This window comes from Cherax quadricarinatus, chromosome 27, assembly GCF_038502225.1.
Source record: "Cherax quadricarinatus isolate ZL_2023a chromosome 27, ASM3850222v1, whole genome shotgun sequence".
NCBI lineage: Eukaryota > Metazoa > Arthropoda > Malacostraca > Decapoda > Parastacidae > Cherax > Cherax quadricarinatus.
The window spans coordinates 25964596-25988065 of NC_091318.1; the positions used below are offsets into that span (position 1 = coordinate 25964596).

A 23470-nucleotide genomic window follows, 5' to 3' on the forward strand; every position below is an offset into this window, starting at 1 on the left:
CTGACAATGTTGGGAGTTAAAAAAAAAATAATTTTATCTTCTGAAATGGTAAGAATTTTTTTCTAAAGGTAACAACACCAAAAATACAAAATTTGATGGAAAATTTACAGAATTACACAGGTGCAATTTACATATCAGCAGTTTGCCACACTTTGAGTCCTATTTTAAGCCAGTTCCTTTACTCAATTTGACCAGATTCTTAGTTATTTTACTAGTATGCCTTTCATTCTGTCAGTTGAGCACAAGAAACTGCCCATCCACCTATAAGAACTACTCTATAAGCTGCACAGAAGTCAGTAATTTGACCAATTTAAAAACAGAATCCAAAATAAATGCTGTATGCAATCCAGCCATTAATGCAACCTGTCTTCTGTTCATTAATCACATCCCCGGGCCCCCTCCATTTTGAATCCATCGTCACACAAAAAATTAAATTTATACCGTATTTCTTAGATAATAAAATATAATCAGGAAAGATTGGTCATGGTTTATGGCATCCCAATAATTGAAGCAGACCCATCCTCTCATGTTTAGGCCAAGATTTACCACTCACAGCATATTTGAGGGCGCTGTGCTCAAAAAGCAGGTCTAAGCGAGTGACACTGGCATCAGTAATGCAGAACTATGTAAGAGACAGTGAAAGAGTTAAGTTTTGTTTCCTTCAACTTGGTGGGGTGGGGGGGGGGGAAGGTTATCTAATGCTGATTACCTGCCATTGCTGAGGTGCTGATGACCCTTGTGGGTTTAGAACTTCCCCGTGAATATATAATTTCCCATCCCCCAGGTGTTGTATGATCCCTAAAAATTTAACACTGTCTCATTAATCTTTCTTCTTTCAACAAACCGGCCGTATCCCACCGAGGCAGGGTGGCCCAAAAAGAAAAACGAAAGTTTCTCTTTTTCTTTCTTCTTTCAACACACCGGCCGTATCCCACTGAGGCGGGGGTGGCCCAAAAGGAAAAACGAAAGTTTCTCCTTTTACATTTAGTAATATATACAGGAGAAGGGGTTACTAGCCCCTTGCTCCTGGCATTTTAGTCGCCTTTTACAACACGCATAGCTTACGGAGGAAGAATTCTGTTCCACTTCCCCATGGAGATAAAAGGAAATAAACAAGAACAAGAACTAGTAAGAAAATAGAAGAAAACCCAGAGGGGTGTGTATATATATGCTTGTACATGTATGTCACCCTGCCCCGGTGGGAGATGGCCGACTTGTTGAAAAAAAAAAAAACATGTATGTGTAGTGTGACCTAAGTGTAAGTAGAAGTAGCAAGATGTACCTGAAATCTTGCATGTTTATGAGACAGAAAAAAGGACACCAGCAATGCTACCATCATGTAAAACAATTACAGGCTTTCGTTTTACACTCACTTGGCAGGACGGTAGTACCTCCCTGGGTGGTTGCTCTTTACCAACCTACTATCTATTGTCTCATTAATTAATTATAAATTTTATTCAAGAGAGAAAATTTCTTGTACAGAGTGTGTATCATGTTTAATAAATTTTTATTAAAGAAGGAATTATTCTTTACTAGACTTTTCAAAACTTTAGGATTTTATTATTTTCATGGAAAAGTAAGTTTTTTTTTTTTTTTTTTTTTTTTTTTTTTTTTTTTTTTTTTTTTTTTTTTTTGAAGAGTTGATTTGTTGGATCTTTCACTGAAAATGATCTGTGGTCTTAGTTATATGTACTTTCATTTCCATATGTAGTGCTTCACATGTCTAATGTAGATTTCCATTTTCCTTAATTGTATTTTACTTATTTTTTAAATTACTCCTACAATGAAGAAAATAGTAAGTTAATGACATGGCAGATCCACAGGGTAAAGTAAACTGGATTAATAACTTGACACATGCATGTGATAAAGAAAACTGTAAATTAATGACCTGACAGATGCACTTGGTAAATAAAACTGTAAATTTATGACCTGACAGATGAATACAATAAAAAATGGCAAATTAATGACTAAGCACATGCACATGGTAGAATATTGAACCAACAGCTCTGAATATAAGTCACAGATGGTTAAATAAAGCAAGAGTATTATTTGTATCATTTTAATTTATAGAAATATAATCTATATGCCACAAAAAGCTCCACACTTTTAAAAAACATAATATTTATGATGTGTCATAATTCTTGTGGTGTGCTCTTCAAAGGGGGCAAGGGTACTTTGATGATAGTAAGGGCCTTTATTTACCATTTTATTTTTTATTTCTTTATTCTATACAAATAATGTAGTTTAAATGTATTAGTACAATAGTAGGCATAAAAGAATGCCACTAATTATGTAATACAAGTTTGGTCAGATAAGTGGTTGCTTAGATTCAAACCCAGCAAATGCAAGGTTATGAAGATTGGGGTAAGGGCCAGAAAACCTTATTGAAGTAAGCATAGTGCCTGCCATATCAGAGGTTCACATCAACTTAGTAACCTCTGCAGCCAATGCTCACCCGGCAAATCTGAGCTTGGCCTTCAGGAATCTCAAAAAAAAAGTCATTCCAAGTACTTTATGCACCATATATCAAGCCCATCTTGAAGTATAAAGCACCAGCACTGAACTCACCTCAGGAAGCATGTTAAGAAACTGGAGAAAGTGCTGAAGTACAAACTGGGACTAGTTCCAGAGCTAAGGGGTATGAGGTACAAAGAAAAGCTAAAGGAATTGAATCTAAGGACAGAAGGGTAAGACATGACAGCAACATGCAAAATAATTAATAAGGCAGACAAGGACAAGCTGTTTGAGAGGAGGCTAATAGATAATCAGGGACAAAGAACATAAGAAACTAGGAACACTGCAGCAGGCCTACTGGTCCATTCGAGGCAGGTCCAAGTTGCCTACCAGCTTATGCCACTGACCCAACCTTATCTGGTCCAAGTCACATCCACTTAAGGACGGAGCACGGCATCAGACCTACTAGCACAAGCTAGTCAGGTCCAACTTACGCCCACCCCCACACATTCATGTATTTATCTTATCTAACCTATTTTTAAGACTACACAACGTTTTAGCTTCTATGATGTTACTCGGGAGTTTGTTCCACTCATCCACAACTCTGTTTCCCACTTGAAACCATTGCTGCGAGTCCTATCTTGGCTGGATATTTTTAACACGCTATTTACGTTCCCTTTATTTATTCCTGTTTTCCATTTATAGACCTTAATCATATCCCCCCTAATTCTACACCTTTCTAGAGAGTGCAGATTCAGGGCCCTCAGTCTGTCCTCATAGGGAAGATTTCTGATACACTGGATCAACTGTGCAATCTTCCTTTGTATGTTTTCCAGTGTACATATTTATATCTATTCTGTAATACAGTAACCAGAACTGTGCAGCATGATCTAAATGAGGCCTAACCAAAGATACATAGAGTTGACGAACAACCTGAGGACTTCTATTATTTATGCTTCTTGATATGAAGCCAAGGATTCTGTTTGCTTTATTGCAAACACTTATGCACTGTTGTCTTGGTTTCAGATTACTACTAACCAGAACCTCTAAATCCTTTTCACAATCAGTAACATTAAAATAGTTGAAAGCTAAAAACACAGATGAGTTACAAGGATGTCAGGAAGTATTTCTTCAGTCTCAAGGTGGTTAGGAAGTGGAATGACCTTGAAGAACTGGTGGAGGCAGACTATGTACATAATTTTAAGAATAAGTCATTATAGGACCCACAGAACTAGGAAAGAGTGATCTGGCAAGTGTTAAGTTCAGTGGTGTGGCTTGACTCCAGCAACCACATAAATGTGAAAACTTCTAAATTAATAATAATAATACTTGGGCCTAATGAGCAGAAGTCAGCCACAATTTGTACTAATTAAACAAAATTGGTACTGACCTATGTAATAATTGTAATTATTTGTAGGTACAGGAGCAGAATTACATTTGTGGTTTCATTTATCATATCATTTTGTTCTTTTTAAATATCCAATGGCTGAAACATTTAATACATCCTCTTGTAATTCATTTCATTGATCTACCACTCTAAAAACAAAAATCCTAGCATCCCATCGACCCTACTCTTTTTTCTCAATTTACAATTAGTGAGTGTAGCAGAATGATTCCTGTGGATTTAGCACTTTTCCATGAATATAATCATAGGACAATTGTAAGTATAGCAGCACTATGTGGTCCATAGTTGTGACTGGATCCTGAGAATGAGGGAGGTGCGGGGTTGGAAGTCCAGAGCAGGGAAGAAGGTAAGTCCAGTGACCAACTCCACATCATGAACCTTGGCACTGAACTCCAGCAGGTAGGCTGTGTCTTCCTACAAGATAAATAATGTTACTGGTGGAGCTGGTTGTGGTGGTGATGGTGGTTGTGATGTTAGTGGTGGTTGTGACATTAGTGGTGGTTGTTGTGATGTTAGTGGTGGTGGTTGTGTTGACGTTAATGGTGGTGGTGATGGTGGTGGTGGTGGTGGTTATGGTGATGTTAATAGTGATGTTAGTGGAGAGTGTGATCATGGTTATGATGTTAGTGCGGCGACAGTAATAACTGTGACGTAGATATTTGAGACACTCTATGATAATAATAATAATAATAATAATAATAATAATAATAACAACTAATACCCAGGTACCTATTTAATGTTAGGTGAGCAGGGGCAGCAGGTAACATGACTAACATTTCACCCGTGCCGGGAATCGATCCCGGACCCTCAGTGAGTGATCTGAGGACATTACCAACCAAGCCATGAGCACCCCTAATGGTGACTGTAGTGATGCTTATTACAGTGGTCAGGGTAGTGGTGATACTGTAGTTAGGTTGATGGTGCCATAGTCTCTGCTTGCCCAGGTACTCCATGACCCCTATGGATTTAATGCTCTCCATAAATACAATGTGTTGATGTGGGCTCACCAAGTTGTTAGAGATGACCTCCTCCTCTGGTATAATGAAGGATACAGCGTCCAGGTTATTGGGAGGGCAGAGGTCAATCGAGGTCACATTTACCTTGCAGCGGGTCACCACAGCGAACAGGTCAGATGGAACTTCTGGGATGCTGAAGAATCACAATAGATTTAAAAGAATTTTTCTTTAAAACATGCTTAAATTTTTAGTAGATGAGACAGCAATCATCCTGTGAGATGCTACCATGGAAGCATAGTGAGGAATAATGAGGCCAGAGGTATCCAAATGGAAATAAGTCACTTCGATTTTTGGGGGAGTTATCCTAGGTAATTTACACTATGTATGATAATTGTACTTATGTGTACCTGTGCCTAAAAAAACTTCCTCACAGTGTATCCACTGATATATTCTTTACAATATCAAGGATACCCTGAGATATTCCTCACTGCACTAAGTCTGAAATGGAAGCCTGTTAAAAGTTTTGCACTTTGGCAGGATTGCTAGTCTTTTTTTTTTTTTTGTCTCATTAAAATCTTACAAACTTACTCAGTATACAGTATACCTAATTTTCGTTTCGTGTGTATGACTGACTGTTCTGAATCCCATAACATTTCCTGTCTGATTTTAGGAGTCCTGGTCCGAGACTGGGCCGTGGGGGCGATGATCACTGGAATCATTCATAAAACATGCTCTTCAAGGAAGGTTCCCTGATGCTCTTGATCCGAGGAATTCAACTTGTCCTCCCCTTCCTTGACTCAAACCTGATTACCTCCCATTCCTCCACACACTACATGACAAGGGTTTAGTGGGGGTCCCCTAAATAATAATCACAGATACAAAGTATATGACCCAAATGGATTTTCCTCTATAATACAACATTTTTTTAAAGGGGTGGACCAGTAAGGCAGTGGAAGGCCTTGGTCAGATGACCAAAAGCTCCAGCTGTGGGTTAAATGACTAAGTCAAATGACTAAGACCCGCATTAGGAAACACTTGTCCTGTTTCCTGACAAACCTATCTAACTTAACGTAACAAATTCAAACTACACAATAGAACGAAAAACTAATGTAGAAAAACCTTGGAGTGATAATGTCAGAGAATCTCACTTTCAAAGGCCACAACAATGTAATAACCTCATCTGCTAGGAAAATGACAGGATGGATAATCAAAACTTCAAAACTAGGGATGCCAAGCCCATGATTTTCTTCGAATCGCTTTTTCTCTCAAGGCTGAAATATTGTTATACACTAACGGCCCTTTTCAAGGCAGGCGAAGTTGCAGACCTTGAGAATATACAGAGAACTTTCATGGCACGTATAAATACGATAAAGCTCCTAAATTACTGGGAATGGTTGAAGTCCCTTGATTTGTATTCCCTGGAATACAGGCGATACATGATAATATACACCTGGAAAATCCTTGAGGGACTAGTCCCAAAACTGCACCCGAAAATCACTCCCTATGAAAGTAAAAGACTCGGCAGAAGATGCAACATTCCCCCAGTGAAAAGCAGGGGCGCCACTAGCACACCAAGAGATAACACAATAAGTGTCAGGGGTCCAAGACTGTTCAACTGCCTGCCAGTTCTGATCAGATAGTATTTCTAATGCTCCTTACAAGTTCATCGGTTTCTCCTCGATAACAATTAATAATTTGTTCAGAGTCTCCCACCTGAAGTTTTCTAAGTTGTCAGGAAGGGAGTCAGCGTTGTTGTCGAAGACTGGCCCCAGTAGCAGGTTGAGAGGTCCGTAGAGATCCAGCCAGGCCGGCACCAGCTCTTCCATCAGGACCTGCCAGGGAGCCTCCAGCTGTGCTGAGCCCGGCACTAAGTTGCTCACAAGGAACGGTAGAGGAGGCAGTGACTCGTCCACGGAAAAGTCTGCAAAGTCGCAGTCATATTACTACAGCGGCCTGAAACGTGATCACTTCAGCACCCTGCAATATGGTCACTACGGCATTTTGCAACATCATTACATCAGTTTAGTTTAATATCTTGTAGGCGGTAGTCAAAGGATTACAGAGATACATAATGGGTCCAGGGACTGGTCCCCAAAGTTTTGATAGCTGAACAAGGTACAAAAACATGGCCACTACAGCAGTCTGCAACATGGCCACTACGGCAGCCTGCAGCATGGTTGCTGCAACGCAGGTAACCATGTTACAGGCTCGATCACTTACAGGCAACTCCCAGGTTAAAATCAAAGACTTGTCATTGTCAGTGAGAAACCCACTACACACGTCTCTACACATTAGGTGCATGTCAGGTACGGTAATATGTATCATTAAGGGGCTCCATTGTGCTATAGGGTATTTGCAACTGTCATGTAGGTTACGAGGTTGACCCCCACAACCCTCAGGTATGTATCCAAGTATTCATCCCTTATAGTAAAATAATATATGTTTTAATAATGATAGTCTAGCTTTGTTGGAACCTTGTTAGTGATCTATGTTAATATCAGATGCACATCAGAGGTACAACTGTTGCAGTCCTAAGAATTTTTAGAGGTAATTGTAGAAAATGTGGGTTATTTGGCACTTGTGCCACCCATCGTATTGTGACTTATTATCCAACTATTATGAAAGTTTGTAACACGGTCACCAAGTTATTATGGCAGTACATTGTATGAGGCAGAAATGACTGTAGCTGTAGCAGTAAGACTCACCAGGAGGGAAGAGTGGGAACATAGAGATGTTCTCACCCATGGGTGTTGTCAAGTTAAAATATGAACTGCAGGTGGCTGTGGTGGTTTTGTTGAGACGCAGATCGCTAGACCACATCTCTGTTAAGTTCTGCGACGGCGGTACCTCCTGCAGGGTGAAGCTGGTCCACAGCGGCATTTTGAGAACCTGGGAGTACCCTGGTGGGCCAAAAACATGAGATGTTGGTGGAGCAGTTTAGGGAAGCTCGCCAGCAGTTTGGGAAGATTGAGAACCCACTTACACTCATCTAGTTAAGGTAGACTAATTGCATATGCAGGAAACACTGATATTAGTGCAGTAACCGAGACCTGATTCAATCTGAAAAAGAAAGGCACGTTTGTTGGATGCCACGTACAGAGATATAAATTATTTCACGCTAATTTAATTAACAGGAAAGGTAGCAAAATTGATATTTACTTAAGACGACGTTTCGATCAGTCCTGGATCATTGTCAAGTCACAACTAAAGTGAGAAAATATAGAGATGGCAAGAACACACTACGGGAGGGGAAGGGAGAAGAAGGGAAGGGTAGTTAGTAGTTGCGATGTATGTTATGGACAAGAAATAAAGGGGAAAGAGATACACAGTACTTGGCTGCAGTTTTTCAAAGGGCGTTAGAAGCTGAACTTAGGTGTGATGTACAGACCTCCAAACCTAGATAGCGACCATGGTCAACTTCTATGGCAAAAAAAAAAATGTAATGGCAAATATATATGAAAATGTGGTTTTAACTGGAGATTTTAATTTCAGCCAAATTATCTGAGGCAACTTGACAGGAAAACTAGAGTTTAGCAACTTCTTAGAGGTAGTCAGGAAAACACTCCTGACTACCTCTAGGTCTAGGAAGTTGCTAATTGTAACAAAGCCAACTAGAGGAAATATCCTGCATGACTGGGTCCTGGTTAGAAAGGAATCACTGGTAAATAATCATAAGGTCAAAGATGAGCTTGGAAATACCTTAATGACGATAACAAAGTTAACATTCTTGTGAGCCAAATTAATTAATCATTATCCTGGCCATTTTATCAACGACTGTAGATTATTATTATTATAATCAAGGGGGAAGCGCTAAACCCGGAGGATTATACAGCGCCTGGAGGGGGGATGTGGAAGGCATTCAGGCTTAATTCAGGGAACTGGAGCACAGATCCAATTCCCTAAATCAAAAGCCCCTCACCAACATCAAGGAACCTTCCTTGAGGGGTCAACGACTGTAGAAGGATGACAAACACAGCTAGTCAATTACAAATACCAAATATGTTATAGTTCTGCCTTCGACCAGATCGCTGATAACGTACACAACTATATTGCGAAAAAAAGCCATATTAACTTCTAGCACTGTTGGGAGGTTTTTACTTACAAGAAACACACAACACGCGGTATACACCATTCCATGTGGGACATGTGACAAGTTAAATACTGGGAAACTTCCAGAGATCTTAAAGAATGTATTAAGGAACATCATCCCACGTACCAGAGAGAGACTTGAACACTTGTGTCATCCATCACAATACCTGTGGACGTCTCATGGATTGCCATAATGCCAAACTAGTCATCAGGAAATCAGACCAGCGCAGTACATGCTGTTTAGTCTTCAACCATGGGTATCACTAACACCGTAGCTCAATATACAGGAATACTCATTATTCTCAAAATCCTGGCACATAGCATGCTACCTAAACAAAACAGGGACACCACAGAGCCCTGCTCTCTCTCTCTCTCTCTCTCTCTCTCTCTCTCTCTCTCTCTCTCTCTCTCTCTATATATATATATATATATATATATATATATATATATATATATATATATATATATATATATATATATATATATATATATATATATAATGTATTACCTTTGTTCTCGGTATTGGAGCGACAAAACCCCTGACGAGTGAAAAATCTTAATAACCATCTTTATTTTATTTATTTATTTATTTGAACATGATACAGTGAAGTACATAGGAATACAGTTATTACAGTGCAACATGCCAAAGCCCCTTGTATGCAGAGCATTTACAGAGACCTGAAAGACACATTGTTTCTGTGGTTGTTGATATGGTTATTTGACTGAAGTGCCTCTCTAGAGATATGTTTGGTGGCATGTTTACACTTAGACCCTTATTGAGGATGAGGTAGAAGTGAGGGAGGACTCACCGGTCACGTGGTCCAGGTGGTGGAGTAGGGTGATGGAGGCTGGGAGGGACGAAGAATGAGGAACGCCCCAGGGTAGATGACGAGCCTCAGTTTCATTCTGTTGTTCCTCAGTCATTTTCAGCGAGCCCAGCCACGGCTGCAGAAACCAGCCATAAATATTAGTATCATTAAGAATGCAAAGGCATAATACTGTGATAAGAACAATACATAAGCAACATGAACATAGAAGGGTATAGGAAAGCACTGGTTTGGTAATAGAGTTGTGGATGAGCGGAACAAATTCCCGAGTACCGTCATAGAAGCTAAAACGTTGTGTAGTTTTAAAAATACGTTAGACAAATATATGATTGGGTGTGGGTAGATGTGAGTTGGACCTGACTAACTTGTGCTAGTAAGTCTGATGTCGTGCTCCTTCCTTAAGTGGATGTGACCTGGACCTGACTACGATAGGTCAGTGGCATAAGCTGGTAGGCAACTTGGACCTGTACGTTCCAGTCACGGTATTGTGCCTTTTTTTGTTATTTAACTTGGACCTGCTTCGCATGGGCCAGTAGGCCTGCTGCAGTGCTCCTTCTTTCTTATGTTAAAGACATGCCATTAAGCTGGCTTAATGTCCAGTGGAGCTTTTAATCTTATACTCCAATACAAGCCTCCGGATGCAACTTCCCAACAGTTCCAGGATCAGCTTTTGAAAATAGACCACTGTCTGGAAAATCTTCCAGCTCCTGCCTCAAACATCTTGCCCCTGGGAGATTTCAACCTAAGGCACCTAAAATTGAGGAATGTAGCAAATAATGCTGTAGCAGAGAGAACCCCAGGGGGCAGATCAGATGAAAACTCGCACACACACGAGCTTTTTAATCTCTGCACCAAATTCACCTTAAACCAACAAATAATAGTCAACAAGGTTGGAGAATACACTGGACATCATCTTCACTAACAATGACGATCTGACACGAAATATTACCATATCAAAAACAATATACTCAGATCACAACATAATCGAGGTTCAGACATGTATGCGCGGAGCCCCAGACCAACAAAATGTGATCAGTCACGAGGGAACCTTCACCAAATTCATCGTCAGTAACAAAAACATAAGGTGGGACCAAGTCAACCTGGTCCTAAATGATATAAACTGGGAAGACAGTCTAAGCAACACGGATCCAAACCTATGTCTAGAACAAATTAATTCTGTAGCACTCGAGGTATGCTGAAGGCATATTCCTTTAAGGAAAAGGAAGAGAGATATAAACAAGAAAGAGAAAGGCGCTCCCTATATAGGCGAAGGCAAAGAAGAACAGAGCGGCTAAAAGAGGCCAGTATATCTGTAATACGAAGGGAGGCACTGGTCAGAGAAATAGCAAACTTTGAACTAAAGCTAAAGGAATCTTACAGGAGTCAAGAAACGTGGGAAGAACTAAAAGCCATAAATGAAATTGGAAGAAACCCAAAATATTTCTTTTCTTATGCCAAATCAAAGTCGAGAATTACATCCAGTATTGGTCCCCTACTTAGGCGAGATGGGTCCTACACAGATGACAGCAAGGAAATGAGTGAGCTACTCAAGTCCCAATATGACTCGGTTTTTAGCGAGCCGCTATCCAGACTGAGGCCTAAATGAATGAGACCTAACTGATTTTTTTATGAGCGAGACAGAAATTGATAGACTCAAACCTATCTGATATTATCCTGATGCCAAATGACTTTGACATCATGGAACTCCATGTTCATCAAGAACTGCAAGAAACCCCTATCATGTGATTTTAACATCCTATGGAGATGGAGCATGGACACAGGAGTCGTCCCACAACTGCTAAAAACAACAGACATAGCCCCACTCCACAAAGGGGGCAGTAAAGCAAAAGTAAAGAACTACAGGCCGATAGTTTTAGTTAGTTTAATATGTTTATTATGCACCCCATACCCATCCTGTGGGCGGTAGCCAAAAGATTACAGAGGTACATAATTGATCCAGGGACTGGACTCCAAAGTTTTGATAGCTGATCAAGTTACAGAGGTAATGAACTCACAATTTACAAAGGTAATGAACTCACAATTTACAAAGGTAATGAACTCCAGGTAGGTCTGGTCACAATCATGACAAGTTACAAAGGTATTTACAGATTACAGAGGTACGTAATGGGTCCAGGGACTGGGCCCCCAAAGTTTTGATAGCTGAACTAGGTACAAAGGTAATGAGCTCACAAGTTACAAAGGTAATGAATTCTGTAAGAATGGTTACTTACATTTATACATGGCTACAATCATGAACAAATTATAGTGTAATGAGCAATTCACACTTCCACACCCGGTCACAACTGTAATGAGTTATTGGTGCAAATATTGATTGTTGAGTCACACACACACACACACACACACACACATACGGGCGCCTGGCAAACCTACGGATAGCGTTCCGATACCTCAGTAAGGATTCGTTTAAGACTCTGTACACCATCTACGTCAGGCCCATACTGGAGTATGCAGCACCAGTTTGGAATCCACACCTAGTCAAGCACGTCAAGAAATTAGAGAAAGTGCAAAGGTTTGCAACAAGACTAGTCCCAGAGCTACGGGGATTGTCCTATGAAGAAAGGTTGAGGGAAATCGGCCTGACGACACTGGAGGCCAGGAGGGTCAGGGGAGACATGATAACGACATATAAAATACTGCGCGGAATAGACGAGGTGGACAAAGACGGGATGTTCCAGAGATGGGACACAGACACAAGAGGTCACAATTGGAAGTTGAAGACTCAGATGAATCAAAGGGATGTTAGGAAGTATTTCTTCAGTCATAGAGTAGTCAGGCCATGGAATAGCCTAGAAAGTGATGTGGTGGAGGCAGGAACCATACATAGTTTTAAGGCGAGGTATGATAGAGCTCATGGGGCAGGGAGAGAGAGGACCTAGTAGCAATCAGCGAAGAGGCGGGGCCAGGAGCTGTGAATCGACCCCTGCAACCTCAAATAGGTGAGTACAAATAGGTGAGTACACACACACACACACACACACACATGTAGCAACAATGTGCAAGGAGGCTGAAGAGAGGTTTGTACCCAAGGGAAACAGGAATAATGAAAAAGCCAGGATGAGCCCATGGTTCACCCAAAGGTGCAAGGAGGCAAACACCAAGTGTGCTAGGGAATGGAAGAAATATAGAAGGCAAAGGACCCAGGAGAATGATAGCGCTAACATCCCATATCAAAAAAAATTTTGAAAGGGTTCTATGAAGCAAGATCGCCACCCATCTAGATACCCATCAGTTACACAACCCAGGGCAACATGGGTTTAGAGCAGGTCGCTCCTGTTTGTCCCAACTACTGGACCACTATGACAAGGTCCTGAATGCCCTAGAAGACAAACAAAATGCAGATGTAGTATACACAGACTTTGCAAAAGCCTTTGACAAGTGTGACCATGGTGTAATAGCGCACAAAATGCGTGATAAAGGAATAAAAGTTAAAGCTGGTAGATGGATCTATAATTTCCTAACAAATAGAACACAAAAAGTAGTGGTGAACAAAGTAAAGTCTGAGGCGGCTACGGTGAAAAGCTCTGTTCCACAAGGCACAGTACTTGCTCCGATCCTGTTTCTCATCCTCATATCTGACATAGACAGGGATGTAAGCCACAGCACCGTGTCTTCCTTTGCAGATGACACCCGAATTTGCATGACACTGTCCTCCACTGAAGACACTGCAAGACTTCAGGGGGACATCAACCAAATCTTTAAATGGGCCGCAGAAAACAATATGAAGTTCAATGATGAGAAAATTCAATTACTCCGATATGGAAAACCTGAAGAAATTAAAACTGTATAGGAGTATAAAACAAATTCCAACTACACAAAAAAGACCTAGGAGTGATAATGTCAGAGGATCTCACCTTCAGAGACCACAACATTGTATCAATCGCATCTACAAGAAAAATGATAGGATGGATAATGAGAACCTTCAAAACTAGGGATGCCAATTCCATGGTGACACTCTTCAGGTTACTTGTTTTATCTAGGCTGGAATATTGATGCACACTAACAGCACCTTTCAAGGCAGGTGAAATTCCTGACCTAGAAAATGTACAGATAGCCTTCACGGCATACATAACTGCGACAAAACAAATCATTTACTAGGAATGCTTAAAGTTCCTCAACCTGTACTCCCTAGAACGCAGGAGGAAGAGATACATGATTATATACACTTGGAAAATCCTAGAAGGATTAGTACCAAACCTGCACACGAAAATCACTCTCTATGAAAGCAAAATACTCGACAAACGATGCAACATCCCCTTTAATGAAAAGCAGGGGCGCCACTAGCACGATAAGACACAACACAATAAGTGTCAGGGGCCCAAGACCGTTCAACTGCCTTCCAGCATACATAATGGGGATTACCAATAGACCCCTGGCTGTCTTCATAAAGGCGCTGGACAGGCACCAAAAGTCAGTACCTGACCAGCAGGGCTGTGGTTCGTACGTCGGGTTGCGTGCGGCCAAGAGTAACAGCCTGGCTAATCAGGCCCTGATCTACCATGAGACCTGGTTTACCCCCGAAACCTTCTCCAGGTACACCTTACTTTCATGTAGCAGGAGGATCAAGCCTTCACTACTCTCTGTGCAGACTGATTAATGCGGGTTTAACACTTCGTATAATGTATAAACAGAGGAATGAACAGGGACTTGAACCTTGGTCCGTGCACACAGCAAGTCCGACTATGTTATCACTCAGCCACTCAGTTCTGTGACTGTGTGACTATCTGGAGTTTACCTGGAGAGAGTTCCGGGGGTCAACGCCCCCGCGACCCGGTCTGTGACCAGGCCTCCTGGTGGATCAGATCCTGATCAACCAGGCTGTTGCTGCTGGCTGCACGCAAACCAACGTACGAGCCACAGCCCGGCTGGTCAGGAACCGACTTTAGGTGCTTGTCCAGTGCCAGCTTGAAGACTGCCAGGGGTCTGTTGGTAATCCCCCTTATGTATGCTGGGAGGCAGTTGAACAGTCTCGGGCCCCTGACACTTATTGTATGGTCTCTTAACGTGCTAGTGACACCCCTGCTTTTCATTGGGGGGATGTTGCATCGTCTGCCAAGTCTTTTGCTTTCGTAGTGAGTGATTTTCGTGTGCAAGTTCGGTACTAGTCCCTCTAGGATTTTCCAGGTGTATATAATCATGTATCTCTCCCGCCTGCATTCCAGGGAATACAGGTTCAGGAACCTCAAGCGCTCCCAGTAATTGAGGTGTTTTATCTTCGTTATGCGCGCCGTGAAGGTTCTCTGTACATTTTCTAGGTCAGCAATTTCACCTGCCTTGAAAGGTGCTGTTAGTGTGCAGCAATATTCCAGCCTAGATAGAACAAGTGACCTGAAGAGTGTCATCATGGGCTTGGCCTCCCTAGTTTTGAAGGTTCTCATTATCCATCCTATCATTTTTCTAGCAGATGCGATTGATACAGTGTTATGGTCCTTGAAGGTGAGATCCTCCGACATGATCACTCCCAGGTCTTTGACGTTGGTGTTTCGCTCTATTTTGTGGCCAGAATTTGTTTTGTACTCTGATGAAGATTTAATTTCCTCGTGTTTACCATATCTGAGTAATTGAAATTTCTCATCGTTGAACTTCATATTGTTTTCTGCAACCCACTGAAAGATTCGGTTGATGTCCGCCTGGAGCCTTGCAGTGTCTGCAGTGGAAGACACTGTCATGCAGATTCGGGTGTCTTCTGCAAAGGAAGACACGGTGCTGTGGCTGACATCCTTGTCTATGTCGGATATGAGGATGAGGAACAAGATAGGAGCGAGTACTGTGCCTTGTGGAACAGAGCTTTTCACCGTAGTTGCCTCGGACTTTACTCTGTTGACGACTACTCTCTGTGTTCTGTTAGTGAGGAAATTATAGATCCATCGACCGACTTTTCCTGTTATCCCTTTAGCACACATTTTGTGCGCTATTACGCCATGGTCAAACTTGTCGAAGGCTTTTGCAAAGTCTGTATATATTACATCTGCATTCTTTTTATCTTCTAGTGCATTTAAGTGTTAAGCCTGCTATATGCAGTCACCACGGTTCGAGTCCCTGCTTATTCTTTTGTTTATTCATTGACAGCCGTTTATTACGACCTATCTAAGGTTTATAAACTTCATATATTATTTTTTTTATTAACACACTGGCCGATTCCCACCAAGGCAGGGTGGCCCGAAAAAGAAAAATTTTCACCATCATTCACTCCATCACTGTCTTGCCAGAAGGGTGTTTTACACTACAGTTTTTAAACTGCAACATTAACACCCGTCCTTCAGAGTGCAGGCACTGTACTTCCCATCTCCAGGACTCAAGTCCGGCCTGCCGGTTTCCCTGAACCCCTTCATAAATGTTACTTTGCTCACACTCCAACAGCACGTCAAGTATTAAAAACCATTTGTCTCCATTCACTCCTATCAAACACGCTCACGCATGCCTGCTGGAAGTCCAAGCCCCTCGCACACAAAACCTCCTTTACCCCCTCCCTCCAACCTTTCCTAGGCCGACCCCTACCCCGGCTTCCTTCCACTACAGACTGATACACTCTTGAAGTCATTCTGTTTCGCTCCATTCTCTCTACATGTTTGAACCACCTCAACAACCCTTCCTCAGCCTTCTGGACAACAGTTTTGGCAATCCCGCACCTCCTCCTAACTTCCAAACTACGAATTCTCTGCATTATATTCACACCACACATTTCCCTCAGACATGACATCCCCACTGCCTCCAGCCTTCTCCTCGCTACAACATTCATCACCCATGCTTCACACCCATATAAGAGCGTTGGTAAAACTATACTCTCATACATTCCCCTCTTTGCCTCCAAGGACAAAGTTCTTTGTCTCCACAGACTCCTAAGTGCACCGCTCACCCTTTTCCCCTCATCAATTCTATGATTCACCTCATCTTTCATAGATCCATCCTCTGACACGTCCACTCCCCAATATCTGAATACATTCACCTCCTCCATACTCTCTCCCTCCAATCTGATATTCAATCTTTCATCACCTAATCTTTTTGTTATCCTCATAACCTTACTCTTTCCTGTATTCACCTTTAATTTTCTTCTTTTGCACACCCTACCAAATTCATCCACCAATCTCTGCAGCTTCTCTTCAGAATCTCCCAAGAGCACAGTGTCATCAGCAAAGAGCAGCTGTGACAACTCCCATTTTGTGTGTGATTCTTTATCTTTCAACTCCACGCCTCTTGCCAAGACCCTCGCATTTACTTCTCTTACAACCCCATCTATAAATATATTAAACAACCACGGTGACATCACACATCCTTGTCTAAGGCCTACTTTTACTGGGAAATAATCTCCCTCTTTCCTACATACTCTAACTTGAGCCTCACTATCCTCGTAAAAACTCTTCACTGCTTTCAGTAACCTACCTCCTACACCATACACTTGCAACATCTGCCACATTGCCCCCCTATCCACCCTGTCATACGCCTTTTCCAAATCCATAGTTATTATTATTAATAATAACAATTATTAATATTATTAATATTAATAATTGTTATTATTAATAATATTAATAATAATATTATTAATAATAATAATAATAATAATAATAATAATAATAATAATAATAATAATAATAATAATAATAATAATAATAATAATAATAATAATAATAATAATAATAATAATAATAATAATAATAATAATAATAATAATAATAATAATAATAATATTATTATTATTATTATTATTATTATTATTATTATTATTATTATTAATAACAATAATAATATCAATAATAATAATGATAGTAATAATAATATCAATAATAATAATATCAATAATAATTATAATAATAATAATTATTATTATTATTATTATTATAACAGCCATGCATGGATCAAGGATACAAAATAGAATCAAATTCTCACCATGGAAACGTTAAAGTTCCTGGGGCATTCAGATATGTCCAAGAAGGGTTTGACATCACCAGTAGGATAGGGAGAGGTGGGCGGCTTGGTCTCCTGCAGTCACGGGTACACACACACATGGAGACCAGGGAGAAACACCAGCACTTTCAGTAATAATGATGAAAACACAACATGAACAATGAGTCTGACTTTACCTCTGACACTGACTTAGACTCTGACTTTAGTCTAAGATTCTAATTATTATTATTATTATTATTAAAGATTAGCCGGTATTCTCCCGGCCCGGGCCTTTTCCAAGTGGTGGCCCGGTCTTGGCTCCCTCTTTAGGGAGTGTCTGAGACCTAAGTCTCCCATGGGAGGAGGCACAAGTACCTCCTCATCTTCGGGACCAACTGTCCCCAGGCCTAGCCACAAGCTAGACCTCTCTGGTCTGCCATCCCCGCCCCAAGGGGGCAAATGGGAATGACAGTCTTATGAGCTAAAGGCTCGGGCTCAGGCACCTACCCTACCCTAGAAGGGTGAGGCATGGTATCGATCAGTAAGATTCTAAAAGACTACTTTTCACTTAATGAAATTCTCACATGAAATTCTCACCATGGCATTGTAAAGATGTAATAAATACTTTAAATTCTGCTTAATATTTAACATTTGTCGTAAGATTTAGATAAAATATTGTTATCTCACAAACGACAAAAAGGAAAATATGTAAAAATTGATATTGTAAATGTTTAAAGTATTTTATGTCTCTTTAGCTTTCAGTTTGCTAGTCCAATTTCTTAGTGACCCAGAAGAGTAACTACGATATTTCAGTTTTTAATGATAAAATCAGCAAATTAGTGCTTTGAAACGAACTACAAAATTCAATGTCCCTCTTGGTAAGACACCATCGTTCAAAGTTTGAACGTGACCAGTGTAGTCATTCTCCAGTTGTCACACGCAATCCATCGATTCTAAATTGTCTATCTACGCAGACTTGTAAGATTAACCTCCTTCTAGTAAGATGCATCATCCATTAACGAACCGTTCCAAGGAGGTGCACTCAAGCTGTCTCGTAGAAAAAACAAACAAAAAATAAATGGGCAAAATGATGCCTACACACTTCAGTAACAATCCCGTCTTTCTTCTAAGTAGAATACTCCAGTGTTGAAAGTTAAAGTTAATCAGAAGTTCTTAGTTTAATCTCTTTATTATGCACCCCGGGGCCCAGACCCATCCTGTAGGCGGTAAGATAAGATAAGATTTCGTTCGGATTTTTAACCCCGGAGGATTAGCCACCCAGGATAACCCAAGAAAGTCAGTGCGTCATCGAGGACTGTCTAACTTATTTCCATTGGGGTCCTTAATCTTGTCCCCCAGGATGCGACCCACACCAGTCGACTAACACCCAGGTACCTATTTGCTGCTAGGTGAACAGGACAACAGGTGTAAGGAAACGTGTCGAAATGTTTCCACCCGCCGGGAATCGAACCCGGGCCCTCCGTGTGTGAAGCAGGAGATTTAGCCACCAGGCCACCGGGCCACCACAAATGCATTTGTGGTCACAGAGGTGCCTGTGCTAACTTTCCTATGGTGTAGAAATATACCTAGTTGGATGAATCTTATTGTGGCTAGCTGGTCTAGTGGCTAGCGCGACGGGCTGGAGTTTTGAGACTCTATGACCGCGGGTTCAATCCCGGCCGGGGGTATGGATGAGGCATCCCCAAGCTATAAACGAAAGTTTGGATGAAATAAAAAGAAAGTTAAAATTCAGGCAACTACTTGAGGGCACCTTTTGTGGATACGTTAACTAAGAAATACTGGTGAGTAGGACTGACTGGTGGAAGTGTGGGTGGAGCTGGAGGGTTGGCCAGGATGTGATGGAGGGAACCAAAGGTGCCATTGTTGGGTGAGGGAGTCACCCCCGTCAGGTAACACATGAGGTTGTAGAGCTCGATGTTCTGGAATGGTTCTGTCTCCATCTGCGTCTTAAAGTCTGGCCCAGACGCGATGAACAGAGCCTGTGAAAAGTGTGTTTTACCCAGTTATTTGAATTATAATTTATACATAAAAATCTTTAGACTTCGAAGAAGCAGAGGTAGAAGAAAGAAGTAGTAGTGGCTGGGCAAGCTATGATAAACAATGGAGTAACCCAAAACATACTGCAACAATTTTCAAACCTGATTTTTCTGAGTTTCTAAGCATCGAGAATATTATTTTTTTCAAAACTGATCAAAATCCATTTATTGCAGCATATATTTTCAGACACGGTTTACCAGTACTCCTTTATATTTTACACTCCTAATCTGGCGTAAATAAAAAATACCAAGAATTTGTCCTATTGGTTTAAGGTCACTTTTTATTTGTCACGAATGTATCGGGTAATCCTATTAAAAAATGAAAATATTTTTCCCATCTATTCCTTCCTCAGCTACATAAATACAAAGCTCGGCAATGCAAAATAATATTTAAAAAATATGTAATAACCAAGCGAAATGTCAAATGACCCGAGGTTCGGTTGGCATCACACTCGCCTCACACACTTGGCGTTTATGGTTCAATCCCCGGCATGGGTGGAAACATTGGGCATGTTTTCTTACACCTAATGTCACTGTTTACCTAACAGTGAGCAGGTACCTGAGTGTTAGTGGATACTGTTGAAATAAATAAAGGTCTTTCTCAACAAGGGGCCCCAAAATTGACCCTTGCGGAACACCACTCGTTACATTTTTCTATTCTGATTTCACCTTCATCTATTAAAACTTTTTGCTGCCTATTTGCCATACCTCCTCGATCCTCGAATATTAGGGGTGATCATAATGGCGTTGAAAATAAAGAAAAGGAAAATCAATACGCATTCACAGTCCTTACATTCATAGAAGTGAAGAAGTTATCGTAGCCATGCTGACCCTCGAGAGCGTCTGGATAAGAGATATTAGTGGTCCAGCCGGCGTCCAGGTCCAGCACTATGGACTCGATTCTCCGGTTGTTGGAGAAGTGATACCTGGTGGGCAGATCCTCCTTCGGGTACACTCTCATCTCCTTCTTCTGCCCCACCAACTTGTCCATGAACGTCATCTTCACCTCTGGAAAGTCGGCAACTCCATTTTAGCTATGAGTTCGAAATTCAACTGGTAAAAAGAAAATTTTTTTTTTTTAAATGTTCAAAATAGCCCCATTAATTATTCTGTTAAATGGAACCCATGTGGGTTTAGCGCTATGAGTGCTGGATCACATAAACAAACCATCCTATATGACAGTATTATTATATATAATAATAATAATAATAATAATTATTATTATTATTATTATTATTATTATTATTATTATTATTATTATTATTATTATTATTATTATTATTATTATTATTATTATTACATTTCTCTTCACTTCTATTTTAGAATGTATTACACTTTGTTACTGATCTTCACAGTTTGAATGACAGAGAACTACAACATCCTCACTCCTTCACCAGCACTGTACTTGCCACCTTCAGGACTCAAGTCCGGCTAACCGGTTATCCTTATTTCCTTTATAAACGTACCCTTGCTCACACCAACAGCACGTCAAGCCATAAAAAAAACACACTTGTCTCCATTCACTTAGATTTCAAGACCTCACGCAAGCTTGTTGGATGCTTAAGTCTAACTGCGGAGGCAAAAAGAGAAATGTACCAGAGGATAGTGGTACCAACACGCTTACAGGAGGGCCCCCGCATATACTGGAGGGCCCTCGCATATACATGACGGCCCCCACATATACAGGAGGGCCCTGCATAGACAGGACGGCCCAGCGTATACACGAGAGTGCCACATATACAGGAGGGCCCTGCATAGACAGGAGGGCCCTCGCATGTACACGAAGGCCCCCACATATACAGGAGGGCCCCGCATATACAGGAGGGCCCCGCATATACAGGAGGGCCCCGAATATACAGGAGGGCCCCACAAATACAGGAGGGCCCCACATATACAGGAGAGCCCCACATATACAGGAGAGCCCCACATATACAGGAAGGCCCCCACATATACACCACTTTCTTTTTGGTGTTACACGTTTTCGCTGGCTTTCAACTGAGTCATTATTCCATGCAACTGCGAGTTTGAGAGCGATATGTGGTGTAAATAATTCTGCAGAGAATTAGGAGCGTCGAAATTAAAAGACCAAAGGTATATTTCAGAGGGTTGAGAAATTGTTGAGGTGGTATGGGCATTTACAGAAGGTGGAGCAGGATAACCAGTGTTTTATTACTGCATGATTTTTGTACCACATAAAGAAATAAAACTGAAAATGAATTTTAAAGAGGGTCATGAATCTGGGATGGAGGGGAGGAGGGCAAGGATGTCATTCCAGGATGGGCTGGAAGGAGGGGAAGGGTGTCATTCCAGGATGGGCTGGAAGGAGGCGTAAGGGAGGTTTTGAGTGCTAAGGGCTTAATCTTTCCACATTCACCTCAACACTCCATTTATCTTCTTCCCTTCATCTGTTCTACTTAACAGTTGCCGAAGACACTTGTCGATAGAGACTTGGTCTGTTGTTTGTACTTCGTGGTGTGTGGGGGGAGGGGGGTCCCCATTACGTGTCATAGACCCATCTACCTTACATGTCCACTCTCAAAAGTCAGAGGTTTGAACCTGAGTCCTTCGGTTGTGACCCTGAGATAGCCTAGATAATATCTGAATTGCCTTTACTTGAATTTTTCAGCTTCACTATAACTGGACATATTTGTAGTGCAGTGGCCTTTTCTGTATATATAAAAAAAAGACTATCGGACGACAAGCCCAAGAAAAATACTCCCGCTGCTACAGAAATCCGGTACATATTTTGCACTCAGGCTTTTTGGGAGATGAACAAGAAATGGGAAGTTAAAGATTAAATCGTGCATCTCTCTCTGTCTTGCTTTCACTACACACTTACCTTTATCTTCCAGTGAGTGTCTTAATAATTGACAGTTGTATAATAATTACGAAGACTGGGCCGCAAAAGGGGGGTTAGGTAGGTTAGGTAATGTTTGTCAGGAAACAGGACAAGTGTTTCCTGACGCGAGTCTATCGTATGATGACCCACAGCTGGAGCTTTTGGTCATCTGACCGAGGCCTTCCGCTGGCTTACCGGTCCATCTCTTTAAAAATTATGATTATAACTTCAACCGGCGATGATCCACAAAACTATTAATAAATATAAAACGTCCAGCTAGTCGTGAAACCTCACCCTCACTGTCATTCCTGGGTCTTATCCTGCTGAAAGAACCAACGAAGGTGATAGCGCTCGTAGTAATATTTGGAATATATTCAGGAAGGTTGATTACCCGTTCGCTGCCTGCGGCTGCCATGCCGTGGTCAGCTAGGATGATCATGTTCACACAGGGAGTGATGCGGTAATCATCCATGCTTTTTATTAATCTTTTTATCATGTCGTCCACAATCTTCAACTGCTCCTTCACCTGTGGAAAAAGTAAAATGTACATTATTTTCGTTTCAGCTTCATTAAAATGGGACTAAAAAAATAATAATGGCATTTCATCATGTAAATCATGTTCTTACAGATCAATAGACACTAATACAAAGCGAGCTCCTGTTTAACATTATAAGAAGCTTAGGACTGTTACTGGAGTGTTTAAGTGCTAATTTGATCTTTAAAAGAAAGACAGACTGTGGTATGCAAAGAGTATGTTACAATTTATTCCGCATATGTCACACTCCCATATAGGCTGCCTCCCAACCAGCGAACCGGGTGCTAAGGGTTTAAAGATTGATAGGGTACCCGTCGTTAAATCAGTACCTTGGTTCATTGACCAATCACAGGCAAGCCTGCCAAAACTGAAGCAACGTGATTCACTTGCGGTAAGCATCGGCAGACTT

At 41.1% G+C, this 23470-nt stretch overlaps 1 protein-coding gene across 2 annotated transcripts; it reads right to left on the minus strand.

The window, feature by feature from the left end:
• Positions 1-2043: 2043 nt before the first annotated feature.
• LOC128691126 (venom phosphodiesterase) lies at positions 2044-23054 on the minus strand. Of its 2 annotated transcripts, none has more exons than XM_070089141.1 (9): positions 22918-23054; positions 20481-20695; positions 19448-19630; positions 17634-17726; positions 9714-9849; positions 7521-7715; positions 6529-6736; positions 4867-5008; positions 2044-4273 (listed from the first exon to the last, which is right to left on the minus strand). In XM_070089141.1, exons 2-9 carry the CDS (start codon positions 20685-20687, stop codon positions 4130-4132), a joined length of 1308 nt encoding a protein of 435 aa, XP_069945242.1. In that variant the 5' UTR covers positions 20688-20695; positions 22918-23054; the 3' UTR covers positions 2044-4129. The 2 variants fall into 2 exon arrangements, with proteins under 2 accessions (XP_069945242.1, XP_069945241.1); XM_070089140.1 differs by having other exon boundaries at positions 22821-23048.
• Between the last annotated feature and the right edge of the window lie 416 nt (positions 23055-23470).